The 26,316-nt window shown below is 40.1% G+C and overlaps 3 protein-coding genes across 6 annotated transcripts in view; all 3 read left to right on the plus strand.

The window, feature by feature from the left end:
• The window catches only part of HGFAC (HGF activator), a 39,815-nt gene extending 31,460 nt beyond the window's left edge, over positions 1-8,355 (plus strand). For 2 of the 3 annotated variants that reach the window (XM_052683090.1, XM_052683093.1), the window contains 6 exons: positions 609-849; positions 2,313-2,387; positions 3,163-3,302; positions 5,431-5,571; positions 6,571-6,719; positions 7,934-8,355. In XM_052683090.1, coding sequence (XP_052539050.1) covers positions 609-849; positions 2,313-2,387; positions 3,163-3,302; positions 5,431-5,571; positions 6,571-6,719; positions 7,934-8,104 — 917 coding nt within the window. In that variant the 3' untranslated portion in view covers positions 8,105-8,355. The remainder of the gene's footprint in view (positions 1-608; positions 850-2,312; positions 2,388-3,162; positions 3,303-5,430; positions 5,572-6,570; positions 6,720-7,933) is intronic. The other variant, XM_052683092.1, reaches the window with a different exon arrangement.
• RGS12 (regulator of G protein signaling 12) overlaps positions 1-26,316 on the plus strand; it is a 279,183-nt gene that overhangs the window by 128,207 nt on the left and 124,660 nt on the right. The window lies entirely within an intron of this gene.
• The window catches only part of DOK7 (docking protein 7), a 59,587-nt gene continuing 45,511 nt past the window's right edge, over positions 12,241-26,316 (plus strand). Inside the window, exons 1-4 of one of the 2 annotated variants that reach the window (XM_052683088.1) lie at positions 12,242-12,420; positions 12,565-12,610; positions 14,802-15,032; positions 18,525-18,725. In XM_052683088.1, the coding sequence (XP_052539048.1) occupies positions 12,367-12,420; positions 12,565-12,610; positions 14,802-15,032; positions 18,525-18,725 (532 nt within the window). In that variant the 5' untranslated portion in view covers positions 12,242-12,366. Of the gene's footprint in view, positions 12,421-12,564; positions 12,611-14,801; positions 15,033-18,524; positions 18,726-26,316 lie in introns of both variants that reach the window. The other variant, XM_052683089.1, reaches the window with a different exon arrangement.

Consider the following 26,316-nt stretch of genomic DNA (forward strand, 5'->3'; position numbering starts at 1 on the left):
CACTGTATCATTTTGAATGTTCTGCTGTTCCCAAGAATACTGAATGTTTTAGTGTTCACAGTAAATCAAGTGACAGCAAGCTTATTTTTCTTTTTTTTTTTTTTCTTTTTTTTTTTTGGAGTTGTGATATGACTGGTGATTTTTGTCGTGCAATATTGTATGTCAGCAGTGTCGTACAACTGCTTTCCACTACAGTCATTCCAATATGAACAGAATTTCTACTGAAGCGTGAAAGGCATCAGAAATAAATAATGCTTTTTAACAAATTGTGAAGCAGACTCAGGAGATGAGTGGCCCCCTGTGAGCAAATAGAGGACTGGAGTCATATGACACAGTATGCAAGTCTGAAAACTAAAGATAGTGTTCCTTCTCTAAATTAATATTAAACTGTTGTTTATATTAAAGCTGACCTTCAGAATAGGGCTTGAAAAATCAATCATGTGGTCCTTCTCCATTTATGGTTCCAGTGCATTTGATTGATGACACTAACACAAGCATACTAGTTCTTGCTGCTGGAATGGCTAAGATCAGTCCAGAATCCAAACATGATGACGTGTTCCTTAGAAACAATAATTTGCAGTCTGATGCCATTTACCTTTGTATCTTAGCAAGCAGGGAAAGGAGGCCAGCAGTTCCAGAAGATATTGACACTTTTGCAGTTCCCAGAAGGCCATGTGGGAGAAGGCACAAAAAAAGAAGTTTTGTGAGACCTAGGATTGTTGGAGGATCTTCATCTTTGCCTGGATCTCATCCCTGGACAGCAGCTATATATATTGGAGAGAGCTTCTGTGCTGGAACTCTTATTCAGACTTGCTGGGTTGTGTCAGCAGCACACTGTTTTGCTAACAGGTAAACTCACAGCCATAAGTGTGACAGTAGGTCCCCTCCTCTCTGGCACCATATTCTCGTGAGTCGCAACAAACCTGAACTGAAACAAGCAAGAAGGAAGATGAGAATACAAAATGATGAATTTTTCAAATGGAGTTGCTGGTAATCTGAGTGTAGCACATGAACTGACAAACAGCACATAGCCCAGTTTTACTTAAGGAGACTCAAAAATGCTAAATGGGCCAACAAAAGGAGTAAGGTTGTGTTGGGTGTCAGGACATGGAATGAGAGCTTGCATGTGCAGGTATCTGCAGGAAGTCATAAGTGTGTCTTTTCTCAGCTACCTTTTTGCAAGCGTATTCCTGCTTTGAGGTGTAACAGAGATGACTGTTTACTGCTATGTTTTTGTTCAAAAAGGCTGAAGGAATCAAGCGGTGATTTTAAAAAAACTTTTTTTTTTTTTTTTTTGCCTCCAGCTGCAGGTCACCAGGGAAATGATTGTCAGTAGGATGCCCTTACTTTATTCTAAATATTTAATTTTCCACAAATGCTGAACGCTTTTTCTGATTTCAGTTTGATCATGTAGATGGTAAAAATATTACATCATTTCATACAAATTGTTCCTTTGCATAGTAAAGGAGCCAAGAGAAACAGAAAGCCTCGTGCCAGAATGCATACACTGATAGCTTGTAGACCTAATAATACTGTTGTGAATGCTGTACTTGAAGCATTTGGAGCTCGAGCCATAACGCATTTGTTTTTCAAATGTTGTGAAATAGCTACTAACTTTGGCAGCTATTCAGGACATTTCCACCCACTTCCAGCTGGTGGTTTGTTACATACAGATTTTCCATAATTACTGCATTGTAATTTGCACTGTTCTGTATGTTTAGTACTTCTAAGTTAGCCACAATTTCAACTGCCTTCCACTAGGCGACAATAGATCCTTGTGGAGCTAACTTGGTAGTTAACTTTTCCTATTCTGCAGCCTCTCCCTTTTTATTTCTTCTCCTCAATGAATCATCTGTATGTCAGAATGAAACTATTTTGTGCTTTTAAAATCTTTTAAAAATACTATCCTGGGAAATGAGCTTCCACTCTATTTCATGTTCTCAAAATCTGATTTGCAAAGGGACTAGTTTATTTCCACAAGGGTGTTGAGAGAATCATGGCCTTACATATTGATTGAAGAATATATACATATATTTTCTTGCTTTCCAGCTTCAAAAAAACTTTAAGGTCTGTTAACCATGCACATAGAAATTGTTGCAGGGTAGCTGCCTATTCTCTGTGCTTCAATTAGTCAGAATCTCTCTCCAGCAAGTGCACTGCTGTTTATTATTGCTTTATGCTCAGTATCAGAGCAGAATTCACTCTGATGGCCACCAGTGATGCACAGGATCACAGCTGGGGAAACTTTGTAATGGTACTGACCACTCTGGATCTGTGCATGATGCACGATAAGTTTTTCTGCTCCTACGCAGGATAACTAAACATCTGAGCTCTTCTATGTTAAGGTATGTTAAGGCGCTTAGTAGCTCAACTGATTGTGGACTTAGGTGAGTGCAAATCAAGTTGATTTTAAAGCAAGAATGAAATTTTAATTCTATTGCTTTCAAAGCTAGAAAAGTTATTGTCTTTCCAAACTCTTCCTGATTATTCCTGTGTTTCCCTTTCTTCACAACTCTGTCTTCTCTTGTGAGGACAAGCTGAACTGGGATTGTTTACACTGGAGAAGAGTCTGGATCCAGAAAGACCTCATAGTGTCCTTCCAGAACATAAAAACATCCTACAGGACAGCTGGAGAAGGACTCTTTTTCTAGGAGTGTAGTGATAAGACAAGGGGTCTTATCACTAACTAGAAGATTAGATATTCAAAAGAAATTCTTCAATATGAGGATTGTGAGACACTGGTATGGGTTGCATAGCAAAGCTGCCAATGTCCCATCTCTGGAGGTATTCAAGGCCAGGTCGGATGAAGCCTGGGGCAACCTGATCTAGTAGGAAATGTCCCTGCCCATGGCTGGGGATTGGAACTAGATGATCTTTAGTGTTTCTTTTGATCCAGTGATTTGGTGATTCTGTCAAGAAGGAACAGCCTTTAATTAGGTTAACAATGGCCCACAGCACATGGAACTCACTATAACTTCAGTCAGCTTTCTCTTAGCCCACAGTAGAAGACTGGGAGAAAGACAAGGCATTATGAGAGAGTAAATAATGGGCATGGTGGGGATCTAAATTTATTAACAGTTCATGGTGCACATGGCCATTGGAAACTGGTTTTCATTTGTGTTTCTAAATACAGAATTGTTTGTTCTCTCTTTTGTATTGCAGTCCTCAAAAATCCTCTATTAAAGTTGTTCTTGGTCAGCACTTCTTTAATAGAACGACCGATGTAACACAAACATTTGAAATAGAGAAATACATCTTATATCCTCAGTATTCAGTGTTCAGCCCTACTGAACATGATATTGGTGAGTATTTTTCTTGTAGTTTTATTTCCTGCGTAGCTGACTTCCAAGTTTAGCTGATGTATTGAAAACTGCTTTCTAAGGGGAAAAATAATAGACATTAAGAGAAGCTTTTAAGAACGGAGGGTTCTTATCTCTAACAGAGAAATAAGAGCATCTGAAAGCTAGACAAATACAGGTAAGAAATAAATTGCAAATTTTAAATAATTATGGTAATTAGCCTTTGGAGCAATTTACCTTGATGTATGGCAGATTCATCATCGCTTCAAGTCTTCATGTGATTATGCATTTTTTTCAAACATACCAGAAACTGTGGGCTTGATGCAGGAATTACTTGGTAAAATTTTATTGTCTGTATTGTATGGAGCATCTGACTAGATGAATATAATAGCCCTATCTGCTCTGAAAAATCAATGTTTCTAAGAATCATTCTTTACACTGAGGAGAGACATTTAAATATCAGCTATCTCATCAGTCAAAATTTAAATACCCTTCTGATTGACCTTATAATATTACTCAGAACGACAATCAGAGAGAAACTTACTTCTTACTTTCCAATCTTCTTTTATGGAAGTTGGCATATCTCCCTGGAGCATTAAGCTGTGTGAGCACTTTGTCTATGAAACTATTTAATAGTTCTGGCATCAGGGATAACTTAGGTCAGGAATGTACTGGCTTTTTTGCTCCCAGATGGTGAATATTTTCCACTGTGTAGCAAAAAGCATTTAGATTCTGTATTGGTGGGAACTCTGTCAGAGTGTACCAAGAAATGAACTTGCTGTGGGGCATTGCTTTGCTCTGAAATATCCTGGTGTAAATCACAGTTTACATTTCGGGATCTCCAAACTTTCTGGATTACTCTGAAATTTGGCATGCATCACGTGTGCAGTGTCCAAATTCAGGGTCACCTGGAGATGGAGTTCCTAAGATGTGCCCCACTGCAAACAAACAAGCAGGCGGAAACTTGGGGGAAAGTCTTGTGGGCATATTCTGCCTTACCAGTGGCTTCTGCTGATGCAGCAGCAGATCTATTTGGTGCTGAAAATGCATTTTATAAGTAAACAAGCCACCGCATGAATGTTTGATGGAAAGTGTGGGAGATTTAGAAACAGGCAGAATTGGTGAGGGAGAAGGGGAAGGTGAGGAAGACAAGCTGCTTAATATTGGAGCAATCTTTGTGGGCTTCTTGGTCTGTGAGATACTGTTATGTATTCCACAAAAGCCAAAAGTAGTAGTCCATAGAGAAATAAGATTATCCAATGGGATCTCTTGCTTTCCACACCGCTGTGTTCAGAAAACCTGCAGCTTCTGAAAGCTGTGGTATGAAATTTTAATAGGTATAGCCACAGTACCTCAGCTCTACTTTCTTTGAGTGGTGTGCTCAAACCCACTGCACTGCCCTTGTTACACCAAACACAACCTCAGCTTATGGCTCATCATGAAAGGTTTGCTACAGGAAAAGCAAAGTTTCTGCTACTTTTGGCATCCACTTTCACTGTTGAACTTACAGTGCTGCACAGCTTCTTATTTATGCTGTTTTCAGCCTCATGAGGGAAGAGAAAAAGTTGTGTAGGCTGTGTAATTCTCAGCAGCTTTCAGAAGCTTGGTTTTGAAATAGCCTAATTTTCTAGTCCTTAGTTTTCCAAAATTTGAATATTGCTGAACTCAGTGATAACAAAGAGCATGTAATACATCAGCTCTTGCAGTAATTAATTTTTAAAAAATCAAAGTAGAATTAGGCAGGTGGCCAAACTTTCAGAAGCAGCAAATGCTTGCACATCCCACTTATTTCAGATGAAAGTTGTGGATATGTCACTGTTATTTAACTTTAGGGTGGGAGGAGACATGTATTCTCTGTCTTCACCCTTCTCTACAAAAGCAGTGAAGAAAAATCTGCTCAGTGAGTGCAGCAAAAAATAAATATTCCCACAAGAGGAGTAGGTGAATATTTCAGCATTCAATTTAATGTGAAATCAGGTGCTGTTGAGATGAGTCTGTCTGTCTTTGATTGAAATATCTTAATTAAGAGAGGCTTAGGGGATAATTAAAGTTGTATCTGAGACCCACTGCTGCCAATCCTATCAAAAAAGGGAACAGACACTTTATTCCTACTGTATTTTCTATTCTGCAGCCTTGGTTAAGCTGAAGAAGAATGGCCAACGTTGTGCCGTCAAGTCCCAGTTTGTTCAGCCCATCTGCCTGCCAGAAAGCAACACCATTTTCCCCGATCAGTTCAAATGTCAGATTTCTGGATGGGGACACAAGCATGAGAGTAAGTGAAACGGCAGAGGTGCTATCTATGGAAAACACTGATGAAAGCTAAGCAAAATGCTCAAGGATATGTTGCACAGCTGGTAGTCTTGTAAAATATTTTCCAAGGGACTTCTGATTGGATTACCTACCTTTGCATTTGTGTATCATTTACATCTGAAATAGTCTTCCCAAGCCTTCTTTATAGTCCCTGAAATTCAGTGAGTGGTTCACACGAACAAGAAATTAGGGGAAGTGAGTGGAGCCTGGAGCAAGTAGCTTAGCTGTAGGTGCCAAGAACTGTTAAGTGATTCCTACTCCAGGTTTCTCAAGGTAGATACTAAAGACCACAGTCAGTTTAGTGGTCAGTGATGGAAGCAATCTTTAGCTTCACCATGCAGGAAACCTTTGGAGTATCTATTGGAAAAGGCTGGAAGGGCTTTGGGCTACGTTCAGTTTAAGAAAGGCAAGGAGGAAATGCTTCATCTTTGTCTCATCCTTTGAGATAAGGAATTTCAGGACTGTGAGATATGGCCAATGCTGCCTTGGTTAGGAGATAACAGAGATTTATACAGATAGGTGAAGGATGGGCGGGGACCTGGCCGCCTCATATTCGTTAGAAACTCAGTATGAGCAAAGGTTGTACTGATCTAACTGTGTGATTAAAAGACAAAAAGATGTTATACAGCCTTTAATAAATTTATGATTTAAAATCACATCAGGAAAGAGGAAATCACAAGAGTGCTGACAAAGTACTCCCAGGTCCCTGGGAAAGGAGAAAACCCGAAGAGAATTGATGCTTGGGCATGAAATTTCTGCTATTCTAGTGGACATGGACTCTGACTGAAGAATTAGGGAATGATCTGAGCACGAAGAACAATTGCTATCTTTCGAAGAGATCCATAACATGACATGTGTTAAGTTTGTTTATATGTTGTATCTATCTTGTGTTGAGTTTCCATGTTAAGCTATTTGCATTTTGTAAAAACTAATCTTTTTCCTCTCTGGGAATTTTTTAAAGATATAACTGGTTACTCAGATGTGCTGCAAGAAACACTGGTTCCAATTATTCCTGAGGAGAAGTGCAGAAGCCCTGAAATTTATGGAACAGAAATCAGTGAAAATATGTTCTGTGCTGGCTACTTAGACAGCAAATCTGATGCTTGTCAGGTAATGTTATGAGTCATCTCCAGACAAAGAATATAAATGTGTATAATTAGAAGAAATGTTACAGTGCTTGCTTTTGACGTTACAGTCATCCTAAAGAAAAGGAAGTTTCAAAAAAAAAAATATGCATGGAATGTGACTGCACTGTTTGTTCCTATGTTATTTTTTTAACTTGTTAATGTCTATTAAATTTTACAAAGGAGGAAAAAAAAAAAAAAAAAAAAAAAGCAAAAACCAAACAACCCAACAACAACAACCCTTCAGGGTGTTATGTTTCTCTTACCTTCATAAAAGCCAGGGGCTACTCAAAATAGGGAAGCTGGCTGAGCTGCTGGCTGAGTGAGATGGTACTGTGATGGCAGGCCAGGTGGCAGATAAGCCAAACCATCAAGCTGCTGCCTCTCAGTGAGAGGAAATAAGAGTAGCTGTATAGGAGGTGGGGAATAGTGGTGGATTTGGAGGAGAAAATATTTGAGGTTATTACAATGCATGGATTTTAACGGTGTAGGGTAACAGTCCATTAGAAAAAGTTTCATGACTTCCATTCTTAATGGAAGAGCTTCAAATTCTTACTATATTTTGTCTCTTTTTGAGTTATGTCACACCCTGGCCCTTGAATAAAGGGGATGGAGTTGCTGTGGTGACAGATGAGATGTGTGTGAAACTAAGGTTCAGGTTATTTCTTAGATAAACCTTCAGATTTTATCTTCATTTTGATGGGGTTATGCTCTATTAGAATAATTTTTGGCAACAGGCAGCACGTAGCTGATACTTGGCAATGACACTGTGAAGCAAAGAATATAATGTATACTATATGCTAGAACTGCTATAGAGATCATAAACACATTCAAAGAGAAAGAAGAAAGTGGAGAAGGAAAAAAAACAAAGACAAATGGTTTGAAGAGAGCTGCATAGACTGAGAAACAGCTGTGCATTGATACTGAAGTTACAGTCACTGAGATGAGATGTGCAGACATAAGAAAGTTCTGACAAAGTAAATTAATTTCAGGTGCAGGACTTCGTTTATCACTGAGATCTTATAAAGGCAACACAGTTCCACGTAATTGCGGAAAAAATTGGTAAAAAATTCCTTCCAACTTTGCTCTGAAAATAATTTTCTCTTTAAAACAGGAAAAAATCTCTTTCTACTTACATTTAAACTGTTTTTCCAATGATTTTCTATTAAGTTAAATAATCTTTCCTCACTTTTAACACAGGGAGATTCTGGTGGACCTCTGGCATGTGAGAATAATGAAATCTCTTACCTTTATGGAGTCATCAGCTGGGGAGATGGCTGTGCCAGAATCAACAAGCCTGGAGTATATACAAGAGTAACAAACTATGTAAATTGGATTAATGAGAGGATAGCCCCTCGAAAAGCTAGTTGAACATTTAACTATGATATCATTTCAAATAGGGTCCAGGAGCCTTTTGGTTTCATTAAAGTGGCATAAATATTTTATTATAAGCTAGTATGAAAATTATTGTGGTAATTCTTAGAAATTCCAAACCAGATCACTAAAAATAGTCCTCATCCCTCTGATATCAGTAACTCTGAGCTGCAGTTTTAGGGCTGTGGATAGCTCAACATGTGAGACTGTCTTTATTTGTCTTAATAAAGCTAACATGTCAAAACTAAGTGTACTGACATCTAAAACTGTTTATCTTTCGGTGGATTACATGAAAATAAGTATTTAAAAGTTTCTGGTGGAGTTGTCACCCCCTAAAACAACCTGTAACAATGTTGGCCTTGTATTTTCAGATGTTAACAAAATAAAAAGGATGAACGCCAAAAATAGAATTATCTGTCCTTCAGAACTAATTTCATGAAAGTTCAGCAGATAGACTCCCCAGCTAACGACAGTAAACTATTTCTGGGAAGAAAACAGAGGATTTAGGGTTTGATTCAAAACATGTAAGCATATTTTTATGTTGCAATAAAAATAGAAATGTGCTTCAGAGCTCTGCTGAATTTGGTGTGCAATTTTCCGAAAGCTAACGCAACACCTCCTGAAAGCACAAAGCTTATTGCTGAGAAAAGGTTTAAGTTGGTAGATAATATTGTTCAACACAGTGGGGCTTGTTGCAGACCCTCTGCTTGTTCTCACAGAATAGCAGTGCAAATGTTTTACCTTGGATAGAAAATGTCCAAGCCTTTCTTAAATTTGGCAGTGTTTTGAAGATGTCTTAGATTTTGTAATAACAAGTTATTTAACTGTTCAGATAATACAGAAAAAGGAGGGTTTTGTTTTATAATGCTGCCAGTGTCCTCATGGATTTCTTAGTCCTGGTGAATGACATGGTCCTTCACCACATCCTTCTCTCTAAATTGGATGGGTGTGGATTTGAAGGATGGACTGTTTGGTCGATTAAGAACTGGCTGGCTGGTTGCAGCCAAAGGGTTGTGATCAATGGTTCTGTGTCTGGGTGGAGGCCGCTCACAAGCGGTGTCCTTCAGGGGCCAGTCTTGGGACTGGTGCTCTTCAACATCTTCATCAACGACACAGACGATGGCATCAAGTGCACCCTCAGCAAGTTTGCGGGTGACACCAAGTTGAGCGGTGCAGTCGATACATTGGAGGGAAGGAAAGCCATCCAGAGGGACCTGGACAGGCTGGAGAAGTGGGCCCACGTGAAAATAATGAGGTTCAGTAAGGCCAAGTGCAGGGTGCTGACTTGGGTCGGAGCAATCCCAGGTGTTTATACAGACTGGGAGAAGAACCTGTTGAGAGCAGCCCTGCAGAGAAGGACTTGGGGTCCTGGTGGATGAGAAGCTGGACGTGAGCCAGCAGTGTGCGCTTCCAGCCTGGAAGGCCAGCTGTGTTCTGGGCTGCATTGAAAAAGGGGTGGCCAGCAGGGAGAGGGAGGTGATTGTCCCTGTCTACTCAGCTCTTGTGAGGCCCCATCTGGAGTACTGCGTCCTGGCCTGGGGCCCCCAGTACAGGAAGAACGTGGAGCTCTTGCAGTAGGTCCAGAGGAGGGCACTGAGATGATCAGAGGGTTGGAGAGCTCATCTAGAAAAATGATATAAACTGCAATTCTGTGATTCTATAGTAAATAAAAACATTTACCCTCTGTCTCTTACTGTGTTGTGTATATAGTTACAACTATACCTTTGAATGCTTGTACAGGTTTTTTATAAGTTGAGAGCTGGTAGAAAAAGAAACAATGCTTCTCTGTGCCAAGAAGTACCTCAAATGCCCTGCAGAAGAATCACTTAAAGCTGGTGGTGCTCCCAGTTTCATACAAGTGTCATGCAAAATTTCCCATAGACATGTGTATGAGTGGAGAAAAAAAAGAGTCACAAAGTTTGGATAAGATTTTCAGTTGTAAATACTGTGAACACTAAGAAGAAAGTCCCAAGTTCCTGATTCCAAAACTGTCTGAAGACTATTATTGTCTGAGTTTGCCTTTCTGGCCATTTGCAGTACGAGTCTGGCTTGCTTAACGTTGTGAAATGAATGTGACTGTTTAACAAGACTAACTGTATCTACTGATGAAGGACAAGTACTAAATCAGCTTGAAGGAACTATTTACTTTTCTTTGGAAGTGATTCATTTGGAACAGATTCCAACGCAAAGCTCATGCTGTTTTGAACATCTATGCCTCTTCTGTGACTTTTTGTTTTCACTTTTAAATTGATATCCATCCACACTACTCAAGCTTTTAATATGGTAGTTTTGTGTTGTATGTATTCTCTATCTCCTCTTGCTATAAAGATGGTGGCTGCTCAGTAAGAAAGGTGATAGAATGGTGTTTCAAACAATTTGTGAAGAGATTTTTAACTCTCTTGTTTTCAAAATGCATGCTGCTTCTAGATGTAGCAAAGCTAGTGTAATCACTAACTTATAATTCTTAAAAGCACAGAGACTGTTTCACTTGCACTTCTATTTCCTGCACTTACTAGCTTAAATGATAAATCTTCATTGAATTGTCGTACGTGAATTCACTACACTGAATCTGTGGCTTTCAAAGTGGCTTGTTTCTTTCTTCCTTTCTTTCTTTCTTTTTTTTTTTTTTTTTTTTTTTTGGCATTGCACTGATTTGATGGTGATGTTATGATCTGGTGCTCTGCTGTGTTGACTAGCACTACATTAAATTCACAGTCCTAGACTGGGATGGCAAGCAAACACCCAGGGTTATTAAAAAGATTTATGCCTTCACTCTCACACCTCTGAGAAGGCTGGTCACATCCATATGGCCACTCCAGCACCTTTCCAGTCTTTCTCTTGAGCATTTCCCAGTGGAAATGTTTCCCCTATTCTGCCCGGCTCTATTTAAATGCTCATCGCCTATGTTAAAATGAAATAGTGTTAAAATTTACCAGGAAAGTTTCCTTGATGTTTTTCCCTAGCATTTAACTTGAAATAGGATTAGAATGCAAAACCAGTTGAACAATGACATCCCCGATTCATTACGACACACACTTAAGGATGGTTTTATTAAATTACAGGTTATTCCATGCAAACTGACCGATTCAAAGAGAAGAAATAAAAGCAAACATCTAAAAAAACCCTTCTATTGTGCTATTGAAAGAAAAATGTGCTGTGCTGCTGTTGGAAAAAAAAAAAATCTGAAGGACTAATTAGCATCAAATAAGACGCAATAGGAGTATTTTTAGAATAATGGACTCTAATTAGTCCATTTCTCATTGAAATGAATTTAAAGACATAATTAACACATCTTATTCTATTAATTGTAGCAGCTTCGGTTAGGGGTAAGTGGGCTGTTATCTCATGGCAGTTGCATTGCAAAAGAAAAAAAAAAAAGTGTTTTTCTTAGAGGTGGGGTATGACTGAGAGCCAAGGGAAGGGGTAATCACACTTTGAAAGAGGAGTGGAAAAGGCAAGGATCCAGGGAGACCTTGCTGTGGTCTTCCAGTACTTGAAGGGAGTTCATAAACAGGAGGGAAACGGAGTTTTTACATGATCTGACAGCAACAGGACAAGAGAGGGTGACTTTAAACTAAAGATGGGAAATTTAGGAAGAAATTCTTCATTCAGAGGGCAGCGGGGCACGGCTCAGGCTGCCCAGAGAGCTGTGGGCAGCCGATTCCTGGGGGTGCTCGAGGTCGGGTTGGGTGGACTCTCGGCATCCTGAGCTGGTGGGGGGCACCCAGCCCACGGCAGGGGATGGGGGCGGATGGGCTTTAAGACGCTTCCAGGTCAGACCATTGCGCGGCCGCCGGGCAGCGACGATCCGCTCCGGGCTTTCGCTCCGGCCCCGGGCGCTGGAGGAGCCGGGCTGCCCGCAAAGCTCGGCGCCTCCCGGGGTCGCGGCCGGAGCAGATCGGTGGAGGCGGCCCTCGTCGGGCTGTGGGTGCTCCGCTTCGCACCTGCCTGTACTTAAACCCTGAAGAAGCGATAAAATAAAAGCAAGCACAAACTCTACATAGCAATAAAATACACTACTGCAGAAACAGCGGGGGGCTTTCCAAGAACCCCTCAGCCAGAGCCGGCCCGGCCCCTGCACGGCGGGGCGGGGGGCGCCGGGGAGGGCCGGGCAGCGCTGGGCAGCGCTGGCCGCTCGCCCGCCGCACTCGCTGTGCCTCAGCGGGGACCTACTAAAGCTATTTTGAAAGTGACCCCTCGGCCAGAGCGCGGGGAGGGAGCAGCGAGCCGGGCGCAGCTGTCCGGAATCATGACTGAAGATGACGGATTCCGTGGTGGTGGAGGGTCACGTCAAGTTGAGAGATGGAAAAAAGGTCCGAGCTAGCCTGTGCCCTTTCGGTTCGGCCACGCGGCAGGCACGGGCCGGGGGTCTCCGACCGACGCCCCCTCCTCGCGAGGGGAATAGAGCCCTGTCTGCCCGGCCCTGGCTAACCCTGTCCTTTTGCCTCTCGTTGCAGTGGAAGAGTAGGTGGCTGGTGCTGCGCAAGCCCTCCCCTGTCGCAGGTAAGAACGGAGCGGGGCGGAGGGGACCCCGTGCCTGGGAGCGAGGGGAGCGGGGGAAGGGAGGAAGACCGGCGGCCGCGGGGCCTCTCCTCCGCCCGCCGGAGGGTGCGGGGCACGGGGAAAGGGAGAAAAGCTCTTTACGGGGCGCCCCGTCGGGTGCGCAGCTGCAGGGGGAGACCCTTCGTCTGCAGGTTTCCACGAGCCGTCGTTGCTCTTTCCTTCTTTAAAATAAATAATAATAAATACATATATACATATATATTTATTTTCTTTCTGAGCTCAGCTGGCGGAGAGCCAGGCGGCCAGAAATAGAAAGAGGATATCAAAGGAGACCCGTAACGAACACGAGAGTTTAGTTCCCGTTTAAAAGGCTTGCTTTAGAAATTACTTCTTCAGGGTGATTGGTGGCTGTGAAAGGCTGCCATTGTGAGCTCTGTAGTTATTTTTGTTCTGTGTTTTGACATAAAGCATTTCAATTTAAAAATAAGATGTCATCTTGAATTAAAAACTTCAGTTCCACGGTTTGCAAGGGAGAACAGAAAATGTTATGAAGAGTTGATGTTTTAACGTTGGAGAGGGAGAAGTAGGCTTCATGTTTCCCTTTTTTTTTTTTTCTTCTTTTTTTTTTGGATGGGAAAACCATTTGGCCCCAGAAGTATTTATTTCCAGGGCAAATTGTTGCTTATTGTCCAAACATGGATCTGCAGTGCTTCTGAACCCATTACCGAGCCCTTTCTAGATGAGGGAGCAAATGTTTCTTGTTCTTTAGACCAATTCTTTGGTACTCAGTTGTTACAGTTAAATGTTGGTATTTTAATTACTGCATTTGTTAAACTTTTCTCCACGAATAGGCAACTCCAGATTGTAAAAGTTGTCATCTAGACATGCCAATACTGGCCTGGATTTGTAACCAAATTAAAGGGGAAAGATAGGGAAGTTCTAAAAGAAAACCTACTGATGATGTTATTCCTCAAAAATGCTGTTTTCATTCTGTCAAAATTAGTCAGATCTACCAGAAACTCCCCTCCCCCAAGATTTGCTTCACTTGGTCTGTATGCCATAGCAGTTCTTTCTTCAGATACACAACTGCACAGCAGAATGCAGAAAGTGTCATAGTGGCAGCTGTTTTTGCGAACAGGTGCAAGAAAACAATTGGGAGGGCATGTAGAGCACTGGCTAGCAGGCATTGAGTCTTTCAGTCATTTTTCACCTTTTTGGAGCTTTGCCGGGCTGTTGCCCAGCTGAGTGCTGCGGGGCACCTTGCCAGGGCTGAAGCACCACACCCCAACATTCATGACATAGTGCACAGGGGCTTCCTCCTGGTGGCACGCAGGTCAGCTGCAGCTGCGGATGTTGCAGCTTTGCTATGCACCATTAATTCAGGTTACAACCCAGTGCTGTGCAATAGGAAGGGAATGTGGGTGAAAATGAATGCTCTTGTTATTACATGCAAAAGATGGAAAAGGGATGCTCCCTTTGTTTTTTGTTTGAAACATGCTTTTCCTAGAGCGCTGCGATGCTTGAGTTACATTCTTTCATTGCTTATTTACTTTATAGTAAACATGCCCAGGAAGGGGCTAAAAACAAAAGGTGACATGTTTAAAAATAATAATAATAAATAGAGGTGTGGCACATAATGATTATTGAGCATGGCTACTGTGTAACATTTCACTAGGAAACCTGAGCTGACACAATGTCTGGCAGTGCAGGCAGTCTGCTCACCATTTAGTAGTTGAGTAATCTGTGAACTACTGTAAGAATTTCGTTTGTGGTTCAGCATGTTCTCATGGAAATAAAGATGACAATAGCCTCTAAGGTCCTTAGACTTGTAATGTGGGTAGTTATCGTACTCCAGCTTCTAATGCTCAAAATTAATGAGTCAGTTCCTTCTAAACTAGGGAGACAATACCAAAAATCACTGTGTTTTTGCAAAGTAATTGGGAAGACTTTTTTCTTGCCTTCATATTTCTGATCCCACAGATGACTGTTGAAACATGTCTGCTTTCTGAACACGGACTGCAGCCTACCTCCTTCCCCCTACTTGAGTGGGGGAAGGAGGCTGCTTTCTAGTATTGGCTTGATCAGACTGACCCTGCAGTAGTCTGAAGCACTTTTCTTAATTCTTTGCTTTGGTACAAACGTGTTGTGTTCTGTTCTGCCTCATCATCTCTGACAGTTTTGCTTCTTTTAGACTGTTTGCTCATGCTGGTGTACAAGGATAAATCTGAACGAGCGAAAGGGCACAAGGAGAGAAGCAGCGTGACCTTAGAAGACATCTGTGGCTTGGATCCTGGGCTCTCCTATGAGGGCTTGAATCACACCCTTGCAATCATCTGTCTTTCTCAAGTCGTGATGCTAGGATTTGAGAACAAGGAAACAATGTATGCATGGGATATACGAATCCGCTACAGTTTGGGGGAAGGTAACCTTTGTCTTCTCATACTCCCTTTTTTTCCTATTTTTTTTTCCTTGACAGGAAAAAAATTAAAGAAAGCCATAACTAAAATGCAAATTAAAAAGTAAGTTAGGGAAAAGGCTCACTCATATGAGTGAAAAGACTACTCTTCCCCTATGTCTTAAAGCAGCTGGCCCTTCTGGTAGGCTGTGATTACAGTGTTGCCTGGATATTGGTCACTAACAAGGAAAGTTCTCTACTTTGTTTTTGACTTAACCACTGAAAGTGTGTAGCTATGAAGCAAAGTGATCTTAGTTCCTCTGGTAATGCAATTTACTTGAGGATTTGGATGACAGGATTCAGAGAGAGCCTGAATTAAGAGAAGTAGTTCCCAGGTTAGAAGGTGACTTGTTCAATCCCAATTGTATGAGCTGTGTATAAGCATACCAGGTGTTGCCCTTGATAATTCACATTGTTGCTGGTGTCCCTTTCAAGAAGAGACATCTCTCAATAGCAGTAGATAAAGTCTTTCCAGCTATCTACTCATACATTTTTTTTTTTTTTTTCTTGTTTAGCAAAGTATATAGCAATGAAGAAGGAGTGATAATGTTGAAAATCCATCGTAGCTTTTATGTCTGCTTAGTTATAACTAGGGAAGGAGGGTAGGTGTGTGGAAGACACATTAGCTATCATAATCATTTGTTACATATGCTTTGCCATCTGTTGTAGCTATGGACTCATTACTTTTCAGTATATACGTGCAAAGATGGCCTGAGAATTTTACACTATAAAATGTAGCGGTATAGGAATGGAGACACAGATTTATTCCTTGCAGCTATCAGCCTTGCACAAGGGCAAAGGTTAGAGGGGATCCCTGAACAACATTGGCAGATATAGAGGGAGTAGTGAGTACGCTCTGACAGTGTGGCTGTTTTGTGTTCCACTTCTGTTTCTTTACTAGCATTAGGATCTCTCTACAGCATAGATTTGTCCTTTAGGACAAATTAGGACAAATGTATGACAGCTGGAAGAGAATTTGAATTTGACAGAGTTGGTCTGATTTTCATGATCTTGCATTGATTTAGTGCTGGGATAAAGAGAATGTTTGGTCTTCATCTGAATGTGAGAGTTATGATTGTGGTAGGAGGAAATTCAAAGGAAGTGACCAATTTATTAAAGTTATGAATAAGATAGGGATAGAGTCTATGAGATGAAGGTAGCTCTGGATCAGAGACAGATGAGGGCAGTGTGCAGGTGAAGAAATGAAGTGTAAAGGAACAATAGAATCTAGCCTGAGTCGATAGAAAGAATAAAGAGGAGGCTACTATATAAACAGGAATTGGTGACTGTTTGGTGTTTCTTTCTTAAAAACTAGTAGGGATGCCTTTGTGTGCCTTGGAAGTAACATGGCTGGGTGCTGAAAATAGGCCGTGGGCAAATGACCTCAGAGTCTGGGAAGCAGAAAGGAAAAAAAAAAAAAGAGTGAAACAAGTTGATGCTGTTAAGTGAGGACCATAGAGTGGAAGGAGTTCACCGAGGTTCCTGGTGTTTTCTTTCTGGTTTGGAAGTCAGGTGAGTGTAATTCCCAGGGCAGCTCAAGGGCATAAACCATTCATGATTAGAGAATTAGAGAAAGCAGTGGAATTAAGTGAATGAGGTGTAGGCCATTTGTGAGAACAGTGTGCTCAAGTCCACAGCTTATTCTGAGGAAATTAGCATAGTGCAGGTCAGTTAGCAGCTGTGAAGAGAAAAAGATTACCTAAAGGAAATTCAAAACCTTAGCAATATTTCTTGCTCATGGTTGTATTCAGTTAAGTATCTTTTTGTTGATGATTTTGTTTCCATTTTTGCCTTTTATTTATTCCTCCCCCCTCCCAGCCAGAACAGTAGATGCATGGGGAGAATTTTAGGAGAAGTCACACACACACATTACCGGGAAAGGAAAATATGGCAAAACCTTCATGTCCATACCTGAATTTGCCTCTGTTTTGGTTTTGTGTGCTGTTTCCTAACAATATTTTGGAATCTGAGTTGCAACTCTTAGGTTTTGGCAGCTATGGTAACTTGTAACCTCTTGTTTTAAAGTGTTCTTTTTTTTTTTTTTTTTTTTTTTTTTTTTTTTTTCTTCCATTTATGAGACAGGAAGGATGCTGATATTTCTGCTTCTTATAGTTTAATTGATGTCAAAGTACCTCTGAAGTTAACTGTGCAGAATTGTCCAAATGATATGAAATATTTCTTACTGAATGTTATTCGTCAGGGTAGTTTTGTCATCTCCTTCATATTTTACATTATTGTTACGTTGTGTAAAGTAATTGAATTGAAGGGAACATTGTGTCTATTGACTTGCATCCTAGCAGTACTACTGTAAGTAGAGCTGTGATTGCTTAAAGATCTATCTCTGGCTCCTTACACATCTCCCTCAAATGACTTTGTGGCTAATTCTGCTGAAGCCGTAGGAAACTTTGTAAATGTACGTCACAGGAGCTGACTTACAGCTAAGATGGTAACTAATATAGCAACTGTTTAAACAAGAAACAAGGTTCAGACTTGGTTGAAATTAATGATGCTTGAAGGAGCAAGGGCAAGAGGTAGGGAAGAATAATTATAAGAAATGAGAGTACCTGGAAGTTACTGTGTAGATATCATAGGCAGAAAGCTGTTTAAATGATATTAAATGGATAACAAGAAATGTAAATTTACATGTTTCCTGATAAATGTTTCCTTGAAGATCAATCCCTCTGAAAATGTGATAGTCCTTATGCTTCTCTGTGCCAGGACAGATTTGTGTGTGTGTGTGTATCTGGTTGCAAGAACTTCATAAACTTTAATGAGAGAGATGTCTTCCCTTTTCCCAAGCTCTTCTGGAGTTTAGGCTGAGAAATACAAAGACTTAACTGACATCTAAAGAATGTACATTACCAATGAATCACTAATTTCCAATTCAATTTATATATCAGGGCATCTAGCCTCATCAGCTCACAAGAGTCACAAAGGTGGGAAATTGTAATTTTCCTCATTTTACTGTTAGGGAAGGCAATGTGTGGAAGACAGTGAAGCAGATTATTAAAGGCTGTAACAGTCAGTGACAGACCTCTTGTTAGAACTTGCCCGTTTCTTTGATCCTTGACTTCTGGCCTTGTTGGGCTGTGTTGTGTCTGTGTGCATGCAATTCAGAAAGGCTGGGCAAAGGCTATTTGGAGGAGGACACAGAAAGAACTCCCTGTGTTTAGGCAAATATGGAAGGAGGCTGGATAACTGACTAATTTGATATGGGGTTTGTTCTGTAAGAGTTCGGAAGGATTAATGTAGCATTAAGTTGTAGCATTACAACCTAATAACTTGAAACATTAGCTACTCACATGGGGCTATCTGGGCCCTACCTAGAATCCCTATCCTAGCCTTGTGATGTGGGTAGGGTCAGTCTACACACCACAGCTGTGCAGAATGACTTACGTAAGTTACGGTACATTACTTGTGCTTTCTACAGTAATGCTTTTTTTCTTCCTTATTTGATAGTTCATAGATTTCAAGTTTTTGTAGCACCTGGCACTAAACTAGAGAGTGGGCCTGCTACGCTGCATTTCTGCAATGACATTCTCGTCCTTGCAAAAGACCTTCCTCCTAGTGTTATGGGGCAATGGAAACTCTCAGATCTGCGTCGATATGGAGCTGTCCCAAATGGATTCATCTTTGAAGGGGGTACAAGGTGTGGCTTCTGTAAGTACAAATAGAACCTGTCTTCTAAAAGTTGTTTGAAACTGTTTGTGTGGGGTTTTTTTTGTTTGTTTTTTTTTTTTTTTAATCAATGTGGAAGTTCTGGAAACAGCTATGCAGCTTTGTCATACAATCAGCTTCATATCAGTTGTTCTATTGTGCTGAGTAGATTTCTGCTTGCTTCAACCCTCACAATCAGTAAAAATGTGGAGCTACATCTGAACATTGCCATATGGCTCTCCAGAAGATGCTCACTCGGTTGCTTGTGGACTCAGAACAAGAATAAAGTAATGAAGATTAAGACCTGTCATGTGAGAGATGAAGCAAAATGGTTTAGTGTTCAGATTATTAAATTATGATTATTTCTGTTGTCTGCTGAAGGAAGTTGATACTGAAGTAGAACCAAGGCTCTCACTGTGTAAATGCTGCTAAATCCAATAGAGAGGACTTCCTACTTTTAGGAACTTTTAGATTTGTCATGCTGTAGGACCACAGGTTTTATGAGGTCAAAATGAAAGAAAGCAAGCTCAAGCTGGTTTTTGTAGCCTAGAAGCTAAGGTACTCTTTAGCTACTAAGGCAGAATCTCTTGCACTGATGTTATGCTTATGGCTTGTCATGTTTTCCGTTCAAAACTACATGAGAGCTGGAAAGATGGTTAAATGCAATCATATACATCAATTGAATGCACTGAATTTTAACTTCGGTAGCAGAATTTGCTGTATTGACAGTCTGTGAGTGGAAATGGATGTGTTTACTGCCAAATTGGATAGCAAGTTGTGTGACATTTGCATGCTGAAATGTGAAAATAATTGTTTTCTTCAATTACCTGAGCTAAAAGGTTTCCAAGTTGGCAGAAATCCAAAAAATATTCCTTTGGAATTCTAATGAAATTTTGAGAGGAAGAGAAAATCAATTGTTTTGACTGTTTTATAATGATAGTTTATTGGTTTGTCTGTTGAAAAGCAGAGCTGAGTTATAAGTGGTGGTAAGTATGAACTTGACATTCATACCCTCAATTCTGAACTAGGGCACTGGATTGCACTGCAGAACATTCTAGTTCAAGTCCTTCACTGCTTAATTTAGATGTTGGGGTCAGAGAGGTGTTTTCATTGTCTGAAGGAGTGTGTTATAGGTATAGTCTGTAAGAAAACAAATGCTTCTAGTTAAGATTATTGTATTTTGGTTAAGAAGCTGTGTGAGGCCTAGAACAGGAGAGTCTTGTTTCTTAGTACCATAGTTCAGAATGTCAGCTAGATAACTTGTTATAAAATATTGTATTTCTGTATTTAAATGCATGCATTTCTGTGCAGACATAATTTGGATCCACTCTTTGGATTTTTAACTGAACATAGAAATCTTAGGCTATGCTTTTAGAACGCTTTCAGAGAGAAACTTTCCTAACTTGTAAGCGTGGTGTACTTTGTGCTTTCAGAACAGCTGTGCTTTCTGGGAAGCTTGTGTAGAACTACCAGTTCTTGAAGTAATGAAATCTGAAATCATTTAATTGTGGAAAACTTGTATTTAAGAAGTATAGACAGCTGAAATAGAAATGCTAATCTTTAATATTAGCAACAGGTTGATAACTCGAGTAATAGATATCATTTATATGATATCTATTTATATTTATAAGCGGTTGCCTCAAGAAAGAAGATTAGTAATTTTTTTTTTACTAATAAGGTCTTCAATTAATAGCTTGATTTTTGAAATACATAGTTGATTGCAAATGGAATATCTGTAGATTTCAAGTATGTATTTTATGCTGACATACATTAGTGTATGGAAGGAAATAACTATTCACAAGCAGAAATGAGTAGCAGAAAATAGTGATGGATGGATGGTAGGTCGTATGTTCTCATTAAAAAAAAAAAAAAAAGCAAAAAAAAAAAGCAAACACAATTAAACAAAAACCCCACAACAGTTGATCTTTTCTTTTTCATGCTTGTTTTCAGTGACTGTTCAGCACTGAGTGACAGAGGTTTTTAGCACATATTGCCACAAAGTGTGCACAGGGTAAGGCTGGATTTCTGAACACATCAGGGATGAGGGATAAATAAGGAGATGTCTCTAGTATTCAGTACTTTATTCCCTGCAAAGATTCCTTGAGGGTGTCAGTATCACTGATACTCCTTTTGCAACCTGCATGAGGATTGCAGGAGGAGAGTAACAAGAAATTTGGTGGCTGAGCCATCAAAACAAGAGATGGGTCTTGTCTGCTTGGATGTGTCTTTACCACACCTTTCAACGAAGTCTTGTAGACCTTGCTTTGAGGGGTGCAGTACGTGCTCCTCCTTTGTTCAGCTTACCCAGGTCTTGTGTTTGTCCATCTTACATTTGCTATCAGATAGTTGCGTGCATCCAGAAATGCAAGTCAAGCACTTCTGCATAGTGTTTTGAGGCTGCCTAAATTCTGAGAATTCAGCAATAAGGCGCTTTAAGATACTGGCATAAAGATTGAAGGTACATTTTAATAGGATCTAGATCAGCCCTAAATTAGTGAGTATCTTTTCTCTTTCTTGGTTGTATTATGAAATAGGGTAGATCTCTGTTATTGACTATGTAGTATTTGTTGTGATCTGTATATGTAATAGGAACTGAATGTATTCAATTACTATTGTATCACCCTACAGTTCTAAGCACTGCTTATTTTATGTTGTTAAAGATGTATGTTTTCTTAACTAGAAGCAGAGCAGTGAATAATACAAGCTAGTTTTATGTAGTATTCAATATGTACAGTGTCTTGTATGTGAATGTTGATTACCTTCTGTTTGTACATTTCATTTTCATTACAGTATCTAGGGAATGTCTTATTATTCTCACTGGAATTTGTAAAAAAAAAATACATATATTACACATATTAAAGCATTACTAATATAGTAGAAACTTATGTTCACTTTTAACTGATCTGAAAGAATATTCTGTGCTTCAAACATGTAAAGCACCATCGGTTCACAGAAATCCTTGAGTTTTGAAAACTGTCTAGTTATTTAGATTAATATTTGTGGTTCTTTAACTGTGTTAGTTTTCCCTTAGCTGTTTGATAACACAGATAAAAACATTGTGATTTTCTGTGGAAAAATCGATGTTTTAGTAAAGAGAAATTGCTGTAGCTGTTCTGTGTTATTAAAGTGTTGATGATACACTGCCAGTCTGCTCTGCAGCATTATAACGCTGATTATGAAGCTTCTATGCTGCAGTATGAAAGTAATGAATGAGTTTGGAAAGAAACTAAGTTTAGATCTAACAGTGCCTAAGTATCGCAAAATGTTTGAGTTGGGAAACAACTTCTGGAAGTTACTTCAAGCCCCCTATTCAGAGCGAGGTTTGCTGCTGCAGTTTGCCTAGGATCACACTCAGGTTTTGAACATCTCTATGGATGAGTACTCCATAACTTCTGTGAGCAACTTCTTCCTGCAGTTTGGTGTATCAGCTGCTACTCCCAGTTTTCTACTTTCTGCAAACTTGCTGAAGGTGTACTCAGTACCACAATCCGTATGAGTGAGGACGTTAAACATCATTGGCCCAAAATTTTGCTCCACCATACACCAGTAGTAGTTGGCTGGACTTTGTGCTGCTGATAATAATCTTTTCGGCCTGGCAGTTTAGCCTGTTTTCAGTCCACTTTATTATCCACTTGTTTAGTCTGCACTTGATCACTTTGTCAGTAGATATTTTATAGGAGATGGTGTTGAAAGCCTTCCTGGAGTTAAAACAAAAGACATCTATTGCTTCATTCACCAAGCTAGTCATTTTATTAGAGAAGAATATCAGTTTGTTTAGGTATTGTTTCCTTTTTGTAAATTCCATGCTGATTATTCCCAGTAATCATCCTGTCCTTAGTGTGTTTGGAAATGCTTTCTAGGATTATTTGTGCTATCACCTCCCCTGGCCTGTTGTTTCCTTGTCCTTCTTGAGCATCTATTTGCTTTTGTTACTTTTATTTTTATTTATTTATTTATTTAAATTTTCTCAGTCCTTTTCTGGAAAATAAGGCCCATCAAGAGTGGCCTTGCAATGACATTGACCAACTCCCTCGCCACCTGTCTAAATATACCTCAACCCACTCCTCTCCACCCAGGGAAAGTCTTCCTCATTCCCCACTAGTTTGAAGGGTCTGCAATTACTGACAGAGGAGTTGGATCTTATCAGTAAAGACCCAAATGGAGAAGACTTAGAGTATATAAGCCTTCTGCATGTCCTCTGACACCAGGTCCACCACCCAGTTCAGCAGCAGGCTGAAGTTTTCCTTGTTTTGCTGATATGCTTGCAGAAGCCCTTCTTGTTGCTCTTCACCCCAGATTCAACTCCTGCTAGAGACTGGCTTTCCTAAACCCATTCCTGTGTGCTTGGACAGTGTGACTGTATTTCTCCTGCATCATCTTGGTCACCCTAGTTCTATTGCCTGTGTGCTCCCTCTTTATGTTTGACCATGGAGTTCTGTGTAGGCTTTCCTGCCACCTCTGCTTGGCTTGAAATTGCAGGAGGTGATCCTTGAAAATGAGCCAGTTCTCCTGGATCCGTCTTCTCTCCAGGACCAGATACCTTGGGATGCTTCCAAGTAGTTTCCTGAACAGGCCAAAATATGCTCCTGCTGACTGATTCTGGGAAGTGGGAGTGCAGATGTTCTCGGTCCCTAGGTAAGCATTCAAAAAACAAAGCCGAAACTGGAATCTTTTTTCTGAGTTGCCTAGCTGTAGAAGACACTCTGAAACATCGCTAGAAAAGATGACATGGTAGCTGTGTTGCTCTGTGTGTTTCTTCTGGTCATCATGCTGTTATGAGAGTGGGAAACCTTTTCCTAGACCCCTTCACCCTTCAGGACTTCAAATCTTTCTTTGCTTCCTACTGAGAAGTGCTTGTTGACAGCAGAAAGAAAGTAATGGGCTATATAAATAGCCTTCCGTTTAGGTTCCTTAGTTAAGTTGTTGCAGATCCTGTGTGACTTGTTCTAGATTTGATGCAATTTCTATATTTTGAGAATTTCAATCAATTGTTGCTTGCATCTTATTTCTTCAATGCATGAAACCTAAATGGTCTACTTCATAGGCCAGGATGCCAGTTGTGTAAAGAATATGTGATATGAAATGTAAATGAATGATACGAATGGGAAGCTGTAGTCGATGGATTTGCTGTGGGACTTTGAAGTATTTGAATTACTTGTTATGCTGAAGTTCTTCCCTCGGATCCCCTCTTACCTTTGAGCTTATCCTAATTTCTGGGTGCTGCTTTTAACTGATGGTGTATTCTGTAGTTTTCCACACTACTGTCATCAAGAGTATTCCCCAGCAATACATGTCAAAGTGATAAAGATGAAAAAATGAGATGTGTTTTCTTTCAAGGGAAACGCATCAGTTTTCAGGAAGATGTTCTGCCTTCCTTGGTATACCACTGACTGAAGTGGTGTTTGAAGTTTTGGTGAGCCATACAGAAATAAAGAATCTGATTTCTGAGTGTCTGTCAACTATTTCTGAAAGTTCAACACTGTTTGAATGCTGATGCTGTCGTGACTCTAGCCCTTTAAAAAGGACCCAAACGTGTATTAGGCTAGCACAGGGTCTTGAGTCCTGTAGATCCTTTCATGTACGATCCTTTAAAATCTTTTTATGAGGTTTCCAAGCTAACTTTTTGCTCTTATATCCAAGGTTGTTATTCTGGCATTGTTCTTTAGCATAATGTTTTTTTTCTCTCTCTCTCTCTCTCCCTGATGCTTACCTCCTCAATTACCTACAGAACCTTTATTCATGCACTCGGTTTCTTTTGCTAGGCTAAACAAGCCCATCTATCTTGTCTTCCCTGTAAGAACTCAGCAGTTGCTCATTTGTGTACCTGGTTTTCACTATGCATTAATCTTCTCTTTGGCTGCAGGTGACCAGAATTAGAAAGCATTTTGAATGAATCCCTCTATATTTTTCTGCATTATATTACTCTTTCTTTTTTTCTTAAGGGGTGTGTTTCTCGATACATGGGAGAGCTGAGAAACTTCAGTTGCCATAGACTCCTGGTTTTTTTGCTTCCTATCACCTGCATGTGTACATTCAAAAGGACAAACAGTATATATTCCTTCTGGTCTGCCATTGTTGGAAACTTTTCATACTGAGTTCAAGCAACATCTCTCACCAAGTCTCTTACCCCAATAAGAGAGAGAGCGCTCTTCAGTCTAGTAAACAGCTGCATGGTATTACAGTGATGTATACCATGTACTCCTGGGCTACCAAATGCCTGTGCACCAAATCTATTCCAGCACTCAGATGTGCAATTTCCAGTTGTGAATTCATCATCTTTCTCAAGAAAGCAGAAAAGAAATGCAATTGCTGGCTTTTATGTATGTTTTTAAAACATAACTCAGTTGAACCTTATTCATCTCTTCTGCTGTATTTTTTAAGGACTCCTAAACTTCCTTCATCCTTTGCTTTCTAGTTCTGTCTAACAAAACAAGAAAGAAAACATTTCCCATAAAGCTGACCAGTGTTTGTTGTGATTGTGTGAATAACAGAATCTACAAAGAAATATTTGGTGGGAACACATGTATGTTGGGTTTGTACTCGTGGGCACACGTCCATAAGCTGTTTTCACAAGTTATATAAAAGCTTTCACGTTTGTGTTTTTTTTTAATTTTTTTTATTTTTTATTTCTAAATGTGGAATAATTTTTCACTCAAATTATTCTTTGAGTTAATTAGCCAAGTTGCATGGAAACAAATTTCAGGAAATGTTTACTTCTTTGTTTCCACTGAAGTCACAGGCTAGCAGAGCCTCTTAGAAATTTATGTAAGCCATTTCTTTGCAACAGTAATGAAGCAAGTGGTCCAGGTGTAACCCTTAGGTACAGGCAGGTTGGAGGTATCTTTTCCTGAATGGTAACACAGGTGCGCAAGCTTCTGCTGAATTATCAGGCTGCAGTCCATCACTGTGCCTGAGATATGAATGTTCTCTGTTGTTTCCATATCTTGATTGCTTATTGTTCATGGAATGAGAAGGTCATGTTCAGAGCCCTGCAGAGCTTTGTGCTGCCCTGCTTCCTCAAGAAAGGCAGGTCCTTTGCCATCAGTGCGATTCACAGGAGAAGAGTCACAGCCTTTAAACATCAGGGAAACCATTCTGTACTGAATGGGGGAAGGAGAAAATAGCTAAGAGAGAGCTGAATTTCAAATACCTTCTGAATGCAAATTTTGCACCCAACATCTTTTAATACAGTTCTCCGACTCTGGCATCTCCTGGAGACCTGGAGAGGGAAATGTGACAAGGCTGTATATGAGTCAGTACCTGAAACTTTCACACCTGTCAGATTGTGTGATTACTGTTGTAATCTCCTAGATGGTTTTTGGTACTGAAGCCATTGCATGTGTATTTGCTGTGAGAAAATGTGGGATACTGTTGATCAGTTAGATCTGAAAAGGAACAAAATTGATTGTTTGACAAAGCAAATTAGGAGTTGGTTCAAACAGTGTAGTCTGGAACAGATTTACACAGAGCAGGCAGGGACTTCAGTTTTACATAAACTGAGAGTGACAAAAGAGCATGGAGCAGAATGTGCTTTCTCTTGAAGTGATCAGTTTACCACTTGCCAGCTGTATCTAATTTTCTAAAATAATTTAAT

Source organism: Tympanuchus pallidicinctus, unplaced genomic scaffold (assembly GCF_026119805.1).
Source record: "Tympanuchus pallidicinctus isolate F22 unplaced genomic scaffold, pur_lepc_1.0 scaffold2, whole genome shotgun sequence".
In the NCBI taxonomy this organism is placed as follows: domain Eukaryota; kingdom Metazoa; phylum Chordata; class Aves; order Galliformes; family Phasianidae; genus Tympanuchus; species Tympanuchus pallidicinctus.